The 18,056-nt window shown below is 58.4% G+C and overlaps 1 protein-coding gene and 2 long non-coding RNA genes across 3 annotated transcripts; 1 reads left to right on the plus strand and 2 right to left on the minus strand.

Moving 5' to 3' along the window:
* Positions 1-5,928: 5,928 nt before the first annotated feature.
* On the plus strand, positions 5,929-6,573 carry LOC116781408. Its single transcript, XR_004354863.1, has 3 exons — positions 5,929-5,968; positions 6,143-6,291; positions 6,561-6,573. It is a non-coding gene; the product is annotated as an uncharacterized LOC116781408 (long non-coding RNA).
* A 7,388-nt stretch (positions 6,574-13,961) lies between these two features.
* On the minus strand, positions 13,962-14,487 carry LOC116781407. Its single transcript, XR_004354862.1, has 2 exons — positions 14,333-14,487; positions 13,962-14,189 (listed from the first exon to the last, which is right to left on the minus strand). It is a non-coding gene; the product is annotated as an uncharacterized LOC116781407 (long non-coding RNA).
* Positions 14,488-14,528: 41 nt separating this feature from the next.
* LOC116781368 (zinc finger protein 768-like) lies at positions 14,529-17,761 on the minus strand (the record flags this gene model as incomplete). Its single annotated transcript, XM_032677050.1, has 4 exons — positions 17,604-17,761; positions 17,273-17,415; positions 14,641-15,035; positions 14,529-14,556 (listed from the first exon to the last, which is right to left on the minus strand). Coding segments are annotated over exons 1-4 (708 nt in total), but the record flags the coding sequence as incomplete, so codon positions are not given.
* Between the last annotated feature and the right edge of the window lie 295 nt (positions 17,762-18,056).

Raw genomic sequence — 18,056 nt, forward strand, 5'->3', positions numbered from 1 at the left:
AAAATATAAAGTGGCAGAAGTCAAAGACCTCCTACTTCATAAGAAGTTATTTTTCAAGCTCTTTTGCTGCACTGAAATCAAGTTGTTTTGAGACTACAAGCATTTTGACCTTGTAGTGGTGAAGTACCTGCCTCCCACACTGAGTGTCAGCCAGTCTGTGTGGGACCCTGTCAGCTCCTCCTGAGCTCTCCCATCACTCTGGGACCCCCTAAAATACTCCTGGGACCCCGTTTTTGGTTCAAAACTGTTCCTTTTTGGGCTTAAATTCCCATTTTTTTCTGCCAAAGTGCCCCTTTTTCAGTCTAAACTGTCTCTTTTTTTGCCCCAAACTTCCCCTTTTTGGTCCCAAACTCCCTGTTTTTGGTCCCAACTCCCTTTTCTTTGTTCAGTCTTCCCCTCTTCAGCTCTTTTTTTTTTCAACAAATTCCCCCTTTTTTGGCCCAAATATTGATCCCAGGACCCTCCCCGACCCCCCCCAAGGACCCCCCAGATCCCCCTGGGACCCCCCAAACTGCCAGATATCAATCCCAGGGCCTCCCAGACCCCCCAGACTCACCCAAGCACCCCCCAAAGCCCCTCAGGGACCCCCCAAACATCCCCAGGACCCCCCAGAACCCCTTCAGGGCTCCCCAAACCCCCTTTTATCTCCCCAAACCCTCCTGGGACCCTCTCAACCCCACAGATATTGATCCCAGTCCCCCCAGTCCCACCAGTAAGGGCTCCCCACGAAGGAATTGGCTGGGGAGGCCATGGGGGCCAAGCTGAAGTCGCCCAGTTTGACCAGTCCAGGGGGTGACATGAGAATGTTGTCGGCCTTGATGTCCCTGCGGGGGGGGACAGGGAGGTCTCTGGGAGGGACTGGGAGGCACTGGGATGAACTGGGAGGGGATTGGGAAGGACTAGGAGGGAGTGGGAAGGGGTTAAAGTGGGAATTCATGTGGACTGGGAGGGACTGGGGAGGATTTGGGGGGACTGGAAGGGGATTTGGGGGGACTTAGGAGGGACTGGGATAAACTGGAAGGGAACTGGGATGGACTGGGGGATCTATAGGGTGGATCTCTGGGTCAGGGGGCTCCATGGGGTGGCTCCATGGGGTGGATCTATAGGGTCTCACCTGTGGATGATCCCCTGGCTGTGCAGGTACCCCAGACCCCACAGGGATTTATGGATGAGCTCCTGTGATGAAGGTGTTTATGGATCCCAGGATGGAGGGATTCATGGATCAGCTCCCAGCATTGATGGATTCCTGGATGAGCTCCAGGGATTGAGGAAGTCACGGATGAGGTCCCAGGATTAAGGGATTTAGGAATGAGCTCCCAGGATTGAAGTATTCATAGCTCCCTGGGATGGAGGGATTCATGGATCAGCTCCCAGGAATTAGGGCTGGAATTAGCAGGTGTTTCCTTAAGGTGCTGCCATCTGGGAAGGGGACGAGGGAGGATTTGCCTCTGGATTCAGGAAGAGCAAACAGGAATTTCTCAACAGCAAGATGTGCTTAATTAAAAAGGGACTGAGTAATCAGTGAGGGGTAATTAATGAGGTCATTAATACACAAATAAGGTATCACCTGGAGAGGGGTCCAAGGTGGGAGTTCCAACCTTTCCCACCCCTTCCTGGGGCTCAGTTCCCCCAGTTAAGGAGCAAATCCCAATTAAGGATCAAATCCCAACGAAGGATTGGATCCTAATTAACAGCCGGATCCTAATTAATGATGGGACCCTAATTAGGGCTGGTGGGCGGGGTTGTGGGGGTTCTTCAAAGGTGATGAAGTTCTTCACTTTGGTGTCATCCAGGAAAAGCTGCGGAAAAGTGGGAAAAAGCTTCAAAACACTGAGGTCTATCCCTGGATCCGTTTGGGATCCATTTGGGATCTGTCTAGAGTGTGTCCTGAGTCCACTTGGGGTCTACTTGGGATCCATCCAGGATCCATCTGGGATCTCCCAGGGATCCATTTGGGATCTGTCCCACCCCTAAAAACACCCAGACCCTCTACAGACTCCCCCCGTATGGATCCCCCCACACTCCTATAGACACCCAGACCCCTATAGCCCCCCCACCCCTATAGACACCCAGACCGCCCCCAGACCCACCCCAGAGACCTTCAGACCCCTTATATCCCCCCCATAGACCCCACTCACTCCCATGGACATCCCCCCATAGACACCCCCACACCCCTGTAGACATGCAGACTCCCCACAGACACCCCCCATAGATCCCACTCACCCCTATAGACACCCCACACCCCACAGACCCTCCACACATATATCCCCCTATAGCCACCCCTACAGACCCACCCCATAGTCATCCACCCCTACAGACCCCCCAACCCCTATAGACACCCCACATACCCCTACAGGCCCTCAGACCCCCATAGACACCCCCCCACCCCTATAGACACTCCCACAGTCTCTCTACACCCCATATATCTCCCCACAGCCACCCCTACAGACCCACCCCATAGTCACCCAGCCCTACAGACCCCTCCTATACCTCTACAGGTCTCAGACCCCCTATAGACCCCTACCCACCCCTATGGACCCTCAAACGCCCTCTAGACACCCCCACAGACCCTCTGCACCCCATATATCCCTCCATAGCCACCCCTACAGACCCACCCCACAGTCACCCACCCCTATACCTTCTATAGCTTCCCTACAGACCCTCAACGCCCCTACAGATGCTGCCATGGACCCCCTGCCTGTCTCTGGTGATCCAGGGAACAGAAACACTCTTGGGTTCGGGGCTCTGGCCGTTGCCCCTGCCGGTACCCGGGCCCGGGCCACACGTGGAGCCACCGCACCGCCCCTACCTGCATTGTCCCCCCCCCCCACGTCGCGACAGGCGACACTGGCCCCCAGAACCCCGCCCCTGTCGCAACAGGCGATAGTAGGCCCGGCGGACTGCGCGACCCGGAAGTTGTACCATAGGGGGACCGGAATAGCGGCAGCACCTCAGGGGGAGGGGGAGATGAGGCGGGGAAATGGTTCCGGAGAGAAACGGAACCGGCTGTGGAAGGGCCGGGGGGGTAGAGGAGTGGGACCCCCCCGGGATCAGCACCTATAGAACCCTACAGACACCGCCCACCCCTCTGGGAACGGGCATAGACACCTATAGAACCCTACTGGTACCCCCGCATCTCTACAGACACCCACCCACCCCCATAGACCCCCCGTGAACAGATATAGGCACTGATAGAACACTACAGGTACCCCTGCACCCCTATAGACACCCACCCACTCTCATAGACCCCCCAGAATGGGTATAGGCACCTATAGAACCCTATAGAAACCCAGGGAACGTGTATAGACACCTATAGGACACCACAGACATGCTGGGAATGGCTATAGGCACCTATAGAACTTTTTAGGCTCCCGTCCACCCTGGAGACTCTCAGCCCTCCTATAGAAACCCCCAACACCTTTAGACCCCCCCGACCCCTACAGAGCCCCACACACCACCCCAGTATTTCTATTACCTGGTATAAGGGGGGTACTTTTGAATTAGATGATCAATGGAGCATAGAGGGGTGAGAGAGAAATTATATTAGGATATGAAACCAGCCAGAGTACTGTACAATGTAACTTTATGGCACAAGTTAACTGAAAGGTCCATTGTGTTTTTTAGCAAGTCAAAGAGATGTCCCCCATTATCAGAGCTGAGTTCCTCCTTGGCTTGGCCCCATACTGCAAGGACACAAATACCCTTGAAACACAGTGACAGAGGTCATACACAGGGGTGAGAAAGATGATGGTGAGAGGAAGATTCTGTGGGCAGGGGTCGCTTGCCCCTTGCCCTACAGCAGGGCATGCACAGACTGTTGCTATCAGGTGAAGAAGAGGCGGTGTTTGGCTGCCATTCAGACATCACCTTATACTGCGTACTGGCCCTACGTGGTGTAATGTGGAGCTGATAAAACGGGGTGTCAGGACTGCTGGAGTGAGCAATACTCATCCTGCCATGGAGACTGTGTTGCTCCGTGGGACGCCCGCTAAGCACGGGCACCGACCAGCTGCTGCAGATCCTGGCAGCCCTGGCCTGTCTGTGTGGGTAAGCACAGTTTATCGGTAGGAAGCAACCGAGAAAGCAAATGTTTTATATCCTTTATGATATCCCTTTAATTCCCTTTTTACTAGTTAATACTATAATAAAAGCTGTTTGTAGTATTGTATGAATGCCAATAGATAAAGTAGTTATTTTATACTCTTTTTTAGCTTTTGATTCTCTTTGCTAGTTTTTTATTCTCACTGCAATTAAAGATTTTTTGTAGTGTTTGAATGTCTGTTGTACTTGTCTTTATTCTACACATATATTCAAATGAACTAATACATGGGGGCATAGCTCTTTGGGGCAGGAGATGGGCAGCACCCTTGCCAGCACTCGGGGTGGTGGCGGGTCTCCTTGGGCCAAGTCTTGCCAGAGCTGCTGATTTGGGTGCAACCCTGGCCAAAGGGCTGCCAGCAGCATTGGTGCCCTTGCCCACACCTTCCTTCTCGGTGTCAGCCCCCATGTTTAGGATGGTCAGCAGCCAGCACTTCTCCCAAGGAGGCCGTGCCAGCTTGTGTGGAAGGCCCCGTGCCCTTCCCACTGCGGCTGCATCGGCGGCCGAGGGGGCTCCTTGTGCTGCCGTGAGCAGGCACAGGAGGGGAGTGTTTGCTCATTTCTTCAGCAGTTCCTACAGTTCAGGTCCAGCCAGATTAGATACTTCAGAGAGTGGATTCCCTCCAAGGTGGGGCAGGTTGGCGGGGCTGGGGGAGGCCCCAGGCCACGTGGCACTGTGTGCCAGGGCCCTTTGTGACACACTGGGCATGGCCGGTGGGATGGAAGGGGGCAGGGTGTCCAAGGGCCCTTTATGACCCGTGGTGACAGAGGTGCTGCTGGTGACACAGCCACAGTGTCAACAGTGCTCCTCAGAGCAGGCGATGGGAAAGGATGGGACAGAGCGGTGCTGTGCGGAGCCCCTGCGCAGCCAACTCGTGCCTTGCTGACCCGGAGCGTTTTGGAGGATTTTCTCGCTTTCAAGTGCCCTCTCAACCTCTCCCCTGTGCATCCTCCAGGACAGACTGTGGGACCTGGGGACCTGGGGCTACTCAAGGCATCTCCAGTCCCTGGGGCAGGTTCCCTTGAGGCCAGACAGTGGGACTGGATGAGGCAGAGCATTTCCCAGGCTTCTCTCTTGCAGCTGCCTTCAAGGCATGACTGCAGGACTTGGGGAGCCAAAGCTTTTCCATGGCATCTCTGCTGGAGGTAGCCATAACGCCAGACAGAGATGTGCAGCAGAGCCTCCCTGTGGTACCCAAGCTGGCCTGGGTGAAAGAGGAGGAGGAGGAGGAGGAAAGCCCTGGGGCTGCTCCAGCACAGCAGCCTGAAGAGGTGCAGCAGGTGAAGCCCCCACAGGAGGGTGAGTGCTGGAGCTGGGACACAGGGCTGCTGGCTGCAGCCCCCTTGGACTCATCCTGTCCCATCCCCTCTGGACATGCCCAGGGAAAGGGAGGGGGGCAGAGGGGCTGATCTCCTGGCAGCCGTGCTCCATCCACTGGGCATCCCGGGGCTGGCCCTGCCTGCTCCTGGAGCCCAGGCCTGGGCTGTGTTCTCCGGCCTCTCCCGCACCCCCTCAGCTCTGAGCGCGCTCGCTCTTTGCCAGATGCAGGCCAGGAGCGGACAGAAGAGCAGCTCCGTGCCCGTGGCCGCTTCCGCAGGGCAGCACAGGTACCTGCAGCCATCCCCGCCTGGGCTGGGCCTGCTCTCACTGCTCAGCCCAGCACCGCTGTCCCAGCCCTCCAGGAGACATCCCTCTCTCTTCCTTGCCTTCCTCCTGTAGCTGGTTTGCAGATTCATCGGGTGCATTTGGCGTGAAGAGACCACTTTCATGGCCACTGGGGACACGGTAAACTCGGACCTCTTCAATGCCCAGACCAGCGTTGCCCTGTTGGATTTGCTTGTGGAGAATGGTGTCTACAAAGCAAAGCAAGTAAGCAGCCTGTGGCCAGGGTTCCAGTCCCCCAGGGATGCTGTGGCCCCTCACGCTGGCTGCACTGGGCCCCCTCAGCCTTTGAGACCAGCAGAGTGTGGTGGCAAGGGGAGCACTTCTTGGGGGAAGCTGGGCAAGTTGCTGGCTCTGGCAGCTCTCCAACTGTCCCTCCAGGTGCCATCCATAGTCAGGTGCATCCACCAGTGGCTCACGTCCAATGTGTCTGCTGAGCACAGGCTGGACAAGACTCTTGTCCTGCTGACCGAGGCACACCCTATGGATGTTGCAGTGACCCTGCTGCGCTCTGCCCCAGCCTGTGACAGGTATGGGGCCCACCTGCCTTGAGGGTTCACCTGCCTTTAGACCCCATCCCCCTGGACAGCCTGTCCCAAATGGTGTGTCAGAGAGATGGAACCTTCCCGGACACTGCAGCTCCTCTCTTTGCCAGCTTTGGCATGTCAGCCCCCAATCCTGAGGCCAACCTACCTCCCTGCCCCACAAGGCACTGTGGCTCTGTCACCTGAGCCCCGCAGCTGCCCAGGCCACAGCACTGTGTCCCAGACCCCCCTGAGCCAGAGTTGTGACTCCACAGAGCTGCTCACACCATGTGGAAGATGCTCATCTCCTCCAGAGGGACTAAGGAGCCAGTGCTGCAGATCCTCTTCCGTGTGCTGGAATACTGGCCAGCGCACCTCTGATGGGGATGAGAGGGATGTCTTTGCCCTGGCTGTGAGTTTCTTGAGCTGGCCTCTGCTTGCCCCCACGTTGCCTCTGGGATGCCTTTCCATCCTCCCTCACCACTGCTTCTCCCTGCCCCAGGCACTGGGCTGCAACCCTGCCTTAGGGGCAGGTTCAGGGACACCAGGCCGGGGGCTCCCCCTGTGTCTTCCCTGGCCTGTCCCTGCCACGCTGGGGCCCTGCCACATGGACATCTGGGCCCTGAGAGCTGTCTCTGGGTACTTTGTCTTTGGCAGGCAACTGTGGCACTCTGGGAAATCCTCCAGCTGTCCTGGTGCCCAGGGGCAGTGAAGGACAATTTCCCCCACCTCCTTCTGACTCTGCTCTTCCAAGTTTTCATCAGCACAGAGGAGATATCAGAGGAGGTTGAGACCTTCTGGAGGTGATGCCAGGAGCAGCCTTCCCCCCAACCTTCCTCCCAACCCCAACAGGTGCTCCATCCCAGTCCTCTCTCCCTGCCATGCCCTCGGGGCTGGGGCCAGGGCTCTGTGCCTGACCTGGGCTGTGCTCTGCACACAGGTTTGCAGTGCAGACCGTTAAAGCCCTGCTGCGCCAGCTGCTGGATGAGGACGTGTTGATGGTGATAGATCGCAAGTGTGTCTGGGACATGCTCCTCAAGGCTGACAGCCACCACTATGCAGTGGGTCTGCTGGCCAGGTGAGAGCCCTTTCTCCCCACTGCTCCCATCATTTCTACCCTGTGCACAGGCCACCCCACAAAGTGCCCGTGCTGCTGGGCCAAAGGGCCTTGGCAGCCAGGGATGGCTGAGCACAGTGGAAAAGGCGGAGGGGGCAGCTGCAGAGGAGGAGCCACCTCCCAAAACACCCATGTCCCCTCCCAGGCCGGCGGCCAAAGACCAGGCCTGTGTGAGTCAGTCCCAGGAGAGCTTTGCCCACCTGGCTCAGGGTCTGTGGTACCTTTATTCCCCCTTGCAGGGAGCTGTGCCGTGTCTCTCACTCCTTCTGCCGCAGCATCGCCGTCAGCCTGCTCCCGCGGGTCAGCAGGGGAGAGCCCCTGTGGGAACTGCCTGCCCTGGCCTTCCTGGTGGAGGTGAGCCTGATGGCGAGCGCTGCCTGGCCCAGCTGCCTCCCCCTCTCTGCCCTCTCACAGCCGCAGCCGCCCGGGACGGTGCCTGCACCCTGTGCTGCTGCCTGGGCCCAGCCCTGGGCGGGTCCGGGTTCCTGCCGGCAGGGCCCCCCATCACTGCTCCCTGCCTTTCAGGTCCTGCACTGCCTGAACCCCAATGTGGGCCCAGCATCCTGCAGATTATTTCAAGGCACCTGCACAGGGAGTGCCCGGAGAGGTGTCGCCTGGCGCTCCGAGGCCTGGTGGTGCTCAGCAAGGCTCCCGCAATGGTGAGCAGGGGGCAGGGGCTGAAGCCGGGCCGGCAGCATGCGGCTGTGCAAGGCAGTAGTTTGGCCTTGGCTGGCCTTTGGCAGCTGTGGCAGCTGCTCCCAGCTCTCCTCCTCCCCGTTCAGCTACCCGACTCCTTTGGGACATGCCTTTGGCCTCTGGGGCCCGCAGCAGCAGCGTGGGGCTGCATCATAGCATTGTGTTCCACACAGGCTAAGAGCATCTGGAGCCTGAATGAAAGCCTCCTGGAGCTACTGCAGGATGCAGACACAGATGCGGTTGAGATGACCCTCTCTGCGTTCATCAATGTGCTGCGCTTCAAAATATCCAGCCCCACTGCCCTGAAGATGCTTGATGTGCTGCGGCCACTCTTTGACAACGTAAGGCTCTGTGCCCCTCATCGTGGGCACTGAGTGCTGCCAGGAAACTTTGGGCCCAGTGTCTCTTCAGGCCTGTGCCCCGGTGGGCCTGGAGAAGCCAGTGCTGAGGTCTTTTCCTCTTCCTTTGCACCAGGAGCACAGCCAGCTGCAGCAGCTCTCCATGCTCCTCTTCCAAGAGGTGATGGAGGCGACAGAGAGGAGCAAGAGCCTAAAGCCACACGTGTACCTGAGGCTGGTGACATTCTACTTCAACTGGCACGATGAGAACCAGCCTGTGGCAGAGGTGAGGACTCGTGGGCTCTGGTGTCCCCATGGTAGGAGGCTGCTGTGCCTCCTGCCCTGGCCCGTGGTTGCCTGCAGCCTCCTCCTGGCCTTGGTGCAGGGATGTGGGTGCTGTGCCCTGGGCTGCGGTGCCATGGCCCGCCCTCTGTTGCTGTGCAGGCCTCTCGGAGAGCACTGTTTGGTGCAGCCAGGTTCCTGAAGTGGAGGGATCTTGAGCACTTGGTGACCATGGAGCAGCCATGGAGGTTTCCTGAGTGCCTGGTAAGGAGGGCCCAAAGCCCCAGTCCCTGATGCCCAGTGTGTGGGGCTGGCATGCTGCCTGTGTCCACCGCTGCACCCACAGACACCAGTCTGTGCCCCACACCCTGCTCCCTTCCCTGGGGCGTGCGGGCTCTTTTCCAGGCTCCCCTGTCCCCGCAGCCAGGCTGCCATGGAACCCCGGCCCAGCTGGTCTGTCGGGTAGGGCAGCCCCTGGCTCCCCAGGAGCACCCAGCCCTCTACTCACCCCAAACCCGGTCCCAGCAGCTGCTGGCCGGGCCTCAGGGCTCTGCGGGCAGGGGAGCCCCGTGCTGGGGGCAGGGAGCACCCGGCCAAGGGGCAGAGCCTGAGCCCAGCCTTCCCTCCGTGCCCTGGCGCTCTTTGCAGCTGGAAAAGGACAGGAGCCGAGTGGGCCAGTACGTGCGCCAGGCCCTGCTGTACCAGGAGAGCCCAGAGGAGCCCCTGCGAAAGCTGGCCATCAAGTTTCTGGGTGAGCCACAAGGACGGGGTCCCTCCCCGCCCCGCTGCAGCTCGGCCCCAGCCCCGGCTGCTGCAGCGGCAGCAGGATGCGGCCCAGGGCATGTGGAGCCCCGAGTGGCCTGGCGCCTGCTGCCGCCCTGTGCCAGCCCAGCCCTGGGGCGTCCCCATGCGGGAAGGCCCCAGGCTCAGCCCTGCCAGGCCACGAGGCCGTGTGGCCGGGCTGGCAGCACCGCTGCGGGGGACCTGTGCCTCTGGGGCCCTGACAAGCTCTGTGTTCCCAGGGATCGCCGCCAGGTCCATGAAGCAGGAGCAGCCAGAGCTGCAGCTCATCTGCCAAGGTGAGCGAGGGCACTTTCCACCTGATCCCCTTGGGCCCTGCTCCCTCCTGGCCATGGCAAGAGCTGGCTGGGATGGCCCTGGCAGGAGGGGCTCCTCGCGTCTCCACACCCCTGGCCTCTCACCTTGGCTCTCTTCCTTTCTCTTCCAGCCCTTCAAGGCATGACTGATGACAGCCCTGCCGTCTCAAACCTGGCCCTTCAAACGCTCCACATCATCAGAGCTGTACGGAGAACTCCATTCTTCCCATTCTGGTAGTCACCGTTCCTGCCTCTTCCAGCTCGTAGAGGCGTGACAGGTGACATCAGACTCGCCATGGCAGGCCTGGCTATTCAACACTGCTACATGCCAAGAGCTGTACAGATGGCTCCCTACTGCAGATTCCAGCAGCTCCAAGACTGGCTGTGCAGGGCGTGGCAGGCCCAGCCTTTTCCACAGGTCAGTGTCTGCCTGTGCTGCTGCAGCTCTGTGGAGAACTGATGCAGGAAGTTCCATCTCCTGGGGCCACCTGAGCCTGTGGGGAAGATGCCTCTTCCCTGCAAACACCTCCTTTGAGACCAGCATGGGAATATAACATACATATTATCACACGGAGAGGCCCAGGAGGTGAGCACAGGGACTTGAGGAAGAGGGGAAAAGGGCTCCTTGTGCTCAGCAACACTTGTCCCGCTGTGCAGCGTGCCAGCAAAAGTGGGCAGAAGCCCCTTGGTGGTTCTGCTGGAGCCTCAACGCTTGCAGCAGAGTGGAGGGGCAGAGGCTGAAGCTGTGGGAATCCCTGAGGACCTTGTCCTTGGAGATGGCCACAAGACCTCCCGCAGCTGGGAACCACCATCTATGTCCTGCCTGTGTGTTGCTGGCTGGATTGCTCCGGGCTCCCAAGTGCCTCTGGAGTGGCTCCTCTGGAGCTCCTTCAGGGCTGCGCTGCTGCCGGGTAGGTTGGCGGGGCTGGGGGAGACCCGCAGGGGAGGGGGCGCTGGGAGGCCAGGAAGGGGTGAGGTGCTGCGGAGGCCCTGATGGGACAATGGAGCGGGAAGCCTTGAGGGGAATCTGGGAGGGGGTGGGTGGCAGAAGGCTGTGAAGGGACAGACTGGGCGCAGGCCCTGAGGGGCAGGGTGGAGGGAAAGGCCCCCAGGACTTGGGGGGCAGAGGCCATAAGAGGCCCCCAGGCAGCCACCTCCTTCCCTGCCAGCCGGCTGCTCTGGTGCTTTCCCAAGGCCTCTCCCAGCCCTGTGGCAGAAGGCCTGGAGGCTGGGCCTTAGCAGCAGAGTGGGCACACCCCCAAGGTGGCCAGGCTGGCCTAGAGGAGAAGGAGGGCAAGAGGGCCCTGCCGGGGCACGTCTGCCGGGTGCTGCCGGCAAGGGGCAGTGGCACAGGAAGGGCTGGCGGCCAGCACGGGCCCCCGCAGCTGCCCAGGCCATGGGGCTGTGGCCGACACCGCCCTGAGCCAGAGCTCTGGGCCCGCAGAGCTGCTGCCACCACGGGCAGGGCGCTGGGCTCCTCGGGCAGGCCTGCGCACTCGCTGCTGCCCAAGCGGCTCCGCGCCCCACAGACAGCAGCACCAGAGGCTGCCCAGGAGCAGCAGCACCCACAACGCCTGGGCCTCCTCACCCAGGCACCCACACCCGCCAGGACACCAAAAATGGGAACTGGGTACAATTGCACTCGCTTTGGCAAAAGGCTTCAGGGCAAGTGGCCACCACAGCTTTCCAGTGACTCCCCAGCCTCACAGCAACCCTTGGCAGCTTCAGCTGCAGCCTGACATCCTGACCGACTTCAGCTTGACGTTGGATGCGCCTTCCGCACTGAGGTGTCCCCAGCCAGTGCCACTGGGGGCATCCTTAGAGATTCTGCTGGGACACCAGCCTCGGGCTGCAGCTGCTCAACCTCTTCTCCACACAGGCACCTTCAAAACACGGGCATGGGCTTCTAAACTCTATGTCCAGCACTTGAGGGCAACAAGGGAAGAAGCAGTAGAAGCTGAAGCAAAGCAGGGCCTCGTGTGGCAGAACTTCAGGGATGGAGGCAAGTAAGCACTGTGGTGTCTGATGAAAAGATGGCCCAGTTCACCAGCTCACACTTTGCTGCTGGACGTTCCTCCTTTGGTCCTGCTGGAGCCCATTCCCTACCAGTGCATGGCCCTGCCTTGTTCCCAGATGCAATCTCCAGGACCCCTGGCAACAACTGGGCCCTATGTCCACCTGAGAGCAGAAACTGGCAGAATGTCTCTGCTTCCAGCACTTCTCTTGGCTGCTCCTTCAGGTGGGTGGCACCTTCATGGCAGACACAGAACAGCTTCTCATCCCAGACTTCTCCCTGTCCCCTGCACTTCCCCAGTGGACTGGACATCAGCTGCTGGCCACAGCTGAGCACACAGACACTGGAGTGTTGAACATGCGAGACTGGGCTGATTTTTTTTCCAGAAGGCAAGAAAACAAGCAAAAAGAACACAAGGAAGCTTGAGAGTCTCTCCGTCTAATCTAATTGTCCTCTGAAACTCAGCAGCTGATGGTGGTTTTGTGCTGCTGCTAATCACTTCCACCCAAAAATCATGCCAGGAAGGAGCAACAGCTTCTGCCTTCTGACAGATGCCAAGTCTTGCCACCAATTGCTCCAGCTGCCGCTCCCAACAGCCACCTGAAAGAGGGCAGACCTCAGTGCCTCTTGGCTTTGGCTGCCCTCTGGCAGAGAAGTCCCCTGGGGGTACAGCTCTTTGGGGCAGGAGACGGGCAGCAGCCTTGCCAGGACTTGGGGTGATGGCAGGTCTCCTTGGGCCAGGACTTGCCAGAGGCTGTCCCTCAAGAATCCCGGGAGCAGGCAGGGAATGCTGAGCAGAGCAAGCCCTGCCCGGATGTCCCATCAGGAAGACACTGTTCCAGGGGGAATTCACTGTGTCTACCAACTCTTACTGACTGGCTTAATGACTCGGCCATGGTGTGTCCCTGTCACTCAGATCCCTTCTTGGCTGCACCCGACATGATTTCTGTGACTGACAATACCTTTAAAACACTTGTAAGTAATCCTTGTTATTTTAGTTGTATCACAGATCAAAACGTATCTACCCTCCATTTATCATTAATAATTCCCATGGGCAGAAGAGCCAAACTGGGGCTCCCAGGGAAGAAGAAGCTGGGAGGATGATGTAGGATACAGTGAATGAAGGAAACTGTGAAATCAAGAAATCCTCGGGGAATGGCTGATTGCTTGGATCATCTCTGCAGCAATCACAGCAGCTACCGCAGCCACGGCTCCTGCTGCATTGGCCATTCAGTGCAAGCCATGCCTGCAGTGCCAGTGTATGGGCACTGTGGCAGCATCAGGAGCAGGGGTTTCAGAATCTGTCTGGTTTCAATATTCCAAGTGCTCTGGAAGCTCATGGGACAAGCCCAAAGACAAGAAGCCCGGGTCCTGGCCCTCTTGGCCGTGAACTCTGCGTGTCCAAACAAAACAGGGGCAGAGGTGGGACCAAGCGGAGTCACTCTGCACCTGCACTGAGTTCATGGGAATGCAAAGGGAGGATGGACCTTGGCTGAGTGCTTGGAGAGAGAAAAGGTTGTTTCTCCAAATGGAAACGCACTTGAACCAGCCTGCATGATCCCAGCCTGTGTTTTCCTCTGGTGCCTGAACACAGCCAGCACATGAGGCGAGGGGAATGTGTGGGATCAGGGCACTGCTTTGGGGTGATGCTGGGAATTCCAGTGGACTAAAAGACAAACACTGAGTGCTGCTCATGTTAGAAGAGGAATAAAAGGGGACACAGAAAAGTGTCAGTGTACAAGTCCCGCAATGGAACCCTGTGTATGCAGCCTCATTTTCTCCTTCAGCATCCACAGGAGAGGAGGAAAAAGTAGTGTTAGGGACCCCAAAACTTTTTTTGGGGGGGAAACTGGGGATTGAGGGAACAATGGGAAAGTGGGAAGAACAGGGAGAAGGGTGGAAAAGGGAGGGTGGTCTGGTGGGTCCGATGGTCCCATGGGGGTCTTTGGGCACAGGAGGGGTTGGAAAAGAGGGAGTGCACCCCCTGAGCTCCCAACTTACTGTGAGGTGCTGGGGCTGCTGGATCCAATCTCAGAGTTGGATTATGCCAACAGTTTAAGTTTAGAGGAATTACAGAGGTGTGACTGAACCACTTTTGTCCCCCAGCTTTTAATGACAGCAAATCAGATCTATTGATAAAAAGCAATTTATTTAGGGTTCCAAATGATCAAACAAAAGATCTTCATCAGAATTATTTACTGCACAATACAAACACTAAAACTACCAGGAGTACAGCATAAGATAAGACAGCGTTCTACCCTAAAGAAATTGTTGAAAAAATTCTACTAAAGCTGGCTCAAAGCAATAATTCTTAATTAGAGATGGATGGAACTCCCCCAGATCAACACTCAGGGAGAGATCTCCGCTCTCAACCTCGATAAGTGACCTCGGGGGGGTCCCCAGCCAAGGCAGGAATCTCCACACACCCCTCCAAGAAGGGTTCTGTTGGAAGAACCTGCTCCTGGGAAAGGGGTTGAAAGGGATGGACTGACAGTCACTGGACTCCAGGGGTTGCCTCACCATCAGGGGGTTCATTCAGGGTGGAAGCAGCAGCTGAAGCTCTTCCCGCAGTTGAGGCACTGGTAGGGTTTCTCTTACTGGTGGGTCTGTTGGTGTGAGGTCAAGGTAGACCTGTGGGAGAAGCTCTTCCCACACTCCCCACACTTGTAGGGCCTCTCCCCAGTGTGGATGCTCCTGTGGGTGATGAGGTGGGAGTTCCGGTTGAAGCTCTTCCCGCAGTCAGTGCAGCGGAAGGGCCTCTCATCTGTGTGCGTCCGCTGGTGCACAAGGAGATTGGAGCTGGTCTGAAACCTCTTCCCACATTCCAAGCACATGTAGGGCTGTTCCCCACTGTGGATGCGCTGGTGTCGGATCAGGTCGGAGCTGTCCCTGAAGCTCTTCCCACATTCCCCACATGGGTAGGGTCGTTCCCCAGTGTGGATGCGCTGGTGTCGGATCAGGCTGGAGCTATCCCTGAAGCTCTTCCCACATACCCTACACGTGTAGGGCCGTGCCCCAGTGTGGATGTGCTGGTGGGTGAGGAGGTTGGAGCTCTTTCTGAAGCTCTTCCCACATTCCAAGCACCTGAAGGGCTTATCCCTGCTGGGAGACTGATCAGGGACCACCAGGTCAGATCTCTGGCTCAAGCTCCGGCCACCTTCCCGGCACAGGCTGGCTCTTTCCTCCTCAGAGCACCCTGGGATGGCTTTGGAGACCCTCCTGTGGAGGGATCTCCGGCCCTTTTCCTTGTTGCTGTCTTCCTGCGTCGTGGAGCCCTTCAAAATGGCCTCTCCCACCAGGGTCTCACAGGGGGATTTGTCCTCCGCGCTCTCCATCCTCAGCTCGGGGCCTGGGGCAGGAAGCAAGAAGGACAGGGAGGGGATTTGCCTCTGGCCCACAGGGAAGGCCAAGGACATCCCCCCAACTCCGGCCCCGGCAGGACGGCGGCGGCAGCGGGGCTGTCCTGCAGCCGGGGCCATGCTCGGCTGACAGAGCCAGCACAACACCTGCCCAAAAGGACACTGACTTCCTCCTCACCTGCCTGGGGGGCCCAAGGCATCTTCCTCTTCCTCGCAGCCCCCTCCTCCATCTGCCCAAGCTTTGGGAAGGACAAATCCTGATGGGGGGAAAACAAGGGCTGAGCACGTTGGCTTGGGGGTTCCTCCTGCCCAAATCCTTCTCTAGAACTCACCGGGCATCCTGTGTCCATAAAAACCTCCAAAACACCAAGATTCAGCCCAGAAAAACCCAAACCAACGAGATTCAGGCAAAAAACCGCACAGAAATAGCAAGATGAGCTCCATCCAAAATGCAAAAAGTTAAGGTTCAGCCAAAAAAACTCCAAACTACGAACATTCAGCCCAAAACACTCTCACAGGAATTCCCCCTCTCTGGTCTCTCCTCTGTGGGGTTTGGAGGGTCTCCCGTGTCTGGGATGCTGGGGGTCCCACTTAGGAATAGTGAGAATGTTAGGGGTCCTAAGGGTTCCTTCTTCTCTGACTCTCACCTTTAGGGTGCCACGTTCCCAGACATCCCCCTCTCCAGGTTCTCCACTTTGTTGTCCCAGGGATCCTAAGGGTCCCCACTGTCCAGGTTTCCCCTTCCCCACGCACCACATTTCAGACTCCCAGGGATCCCAGGGCTCCTCCCTCTCCGTGCTCCCCCCTCCAGGCTGCCGGGGGTCCCCCAGTTCTGGCATCACCCCGCTCTGCCCTCCACATTCGGCAGCTCCCGGGTTCCACACCCACCCCTGGCACTCCCGGAGTGGCCCCAAACCGGCTGTGTCCCCCCCGCCGGCACCGGGCTGACAATGGAGCCGGCGGGGCCTGACCCAGCAACACCAACCCCCACTGCGGGGGGGACCCGCATCCCTCCACCCACCGCTGGGGCTCTGCTGCCAACCCAGCCCTGCACCCCCAAAAAACACATCCTGCCCACCCCCAACAGCTCCCAAGGGCACAGCCCTGCACAAGGGACTGCTGTGCCCAAGGCAACCAAACAGCCCCACAGGCGGGGGGACACCAGAGGCGGCCCCAGGGCAACGAGAGCAGGGAGCGGATCGGGCCCCCTGACACGTGGGCGGGCTCTGGGTTCAGCCTGACCAGGGGCAATTTGTCACCAGCAGCACGGCCCCGAACGCTGGCTCGGAACAGGGGGCCCGAGCTCCCCCCTCTCCAGGCTCTCAGGGCTTTTGCAGCTCCCTCCTCTCTCCAGCCTCCCCCACTCTCCATCGATCAAGGCATTGGGACACAGAGGGACTGCCATGGCAACCCCACTCCTGCTCTCCCCTATCCGCTTAGCTCACCTCTCCCATCCCTTTTCTGGGCTGTTCCCTGGTGTGGATGCGCTGGTGTCCAATCAGGTGGGAGCTCTGTCTGAAGCACTTTCCACATTCCTCACATATGTATGGACGTTCCCCAGTGTGGATGTGCTGGTGGTTGAGGAGGTGGGAGCTCTTCCTGAAGCTCTTCCCACATTCCAAGCACTTGTAGGGCCGTTCCCCAGTGTGGATGCGATGGTGGGAGTGGAGGGTGGAGTTGTCAGTGAAGCTCTTACCACATTCCCAACACGTGTAGGGCCGTTCCCCGGTGTGGATGCGCTGGTGCGTGTGGAGAGTGGAGCTGTCACTGAAGCTCTTCCCACATTCCCCACACGTGTAGGGCCGTTCCCCAGTGTGGATATGCTGGTGGATGCGGAGGTTGGAGCTCTGCCTGAAGCTCTTCCCACATTCCCCACACGTGTAGGGCCGTTCCCCAGTGTGGATGTGCTGGTGTCGGAGCAGGTTGGTGCTGTGGCTGAAGCTCTTCCCACATTCCAAGCACCTGAAAGCCTTCTCCCTTCTGGGAGGCTGCTCAGGGACCACCAGGTAAGAGCTCCACCTCAAGCTCCGGCTGCCTTCCCAGCACAGGTTGGCTCTTTCCTCCTCAGAGCACCCTGGGATGACTTTGGAGCCCCTCCTGCGGGGGGATCTCCGGCCCTTTTCCTCCCCACTGCCTTCCTGCGCCGTGGAGCCCTTCAAAACGGCCTCTCCCACCAGGGTCTCAAGGGGGGATTTGTCCTCCGGGCTCTCTGTCCTCAGCTCAGGGCCTGGGGCAATAAGTAAGAAGGACAGGGAGGGGATTTGCCTCTGGCCCACAGGGAAGGCCAAGGACATCCCCCCAACTCCGGCCCCGGCAGGACGGCGGCGGCAGCGAGGTTGTCCTGCAGCCGGGGCCATGCTCGGCTGACAGAGCCAGCACAACACCCGCCCAAAGGGCCACTGACTTCCTCCTCACCTGCCTGGGGGGCCCAAGGCATCTTCCTCTTCCTCGCAGCCTCCTCCTCCATCCCCCCAAGCTTTGGGAAGGACAAATCCTGATGGGGGGGGAAACAAGGGCTGAGCGTGTTGGTTTGGGGGTTCCTCCTGACCAAATCCATCTCTAGAACTCACCGGGTATCCTGTGATCATAAAAACCTTCAAAACACCAAGATTCAGCCCAGAAAAACCCAAACCAATGAGATTCAGGCAAAAAAAACGCACAGAAATAGCAAGATGAACTCCATCCAAAATGCAAAAAGTTAAGGTTCAGCCAAAAAATACTCCAAACTACGAACATTCAGCCCAAAAAACTCTCACAGGAATTCCCCCTCTCTGGTCTCTCCTCTGTGGGGTTTGGAGGGTCTCCCGTGTCTGGCATGTTGGGGGTCTCACTTAGGAATGCTGAGAGTGTTGGGGGTCCTAAGGGTTC

Source organism: Chiroxiphia lanceolata, assembly GCF_009829145.1.
Source record: "Chiroxiphia lanceolata isolate bChiLan1 chromosome W unlocalized genomic scaffold, bChiLan1.pri scaffold_44_arrow_ctg1, whole genome shotgun sequence".
In the NCBI taxonomy this organism is placed as follows: Eukaryota; Metazoa; Chordata; class Aves; order Passeriformes; family Pipridae; genus Chiroxiphia; species Chiroxiphia lanceolata.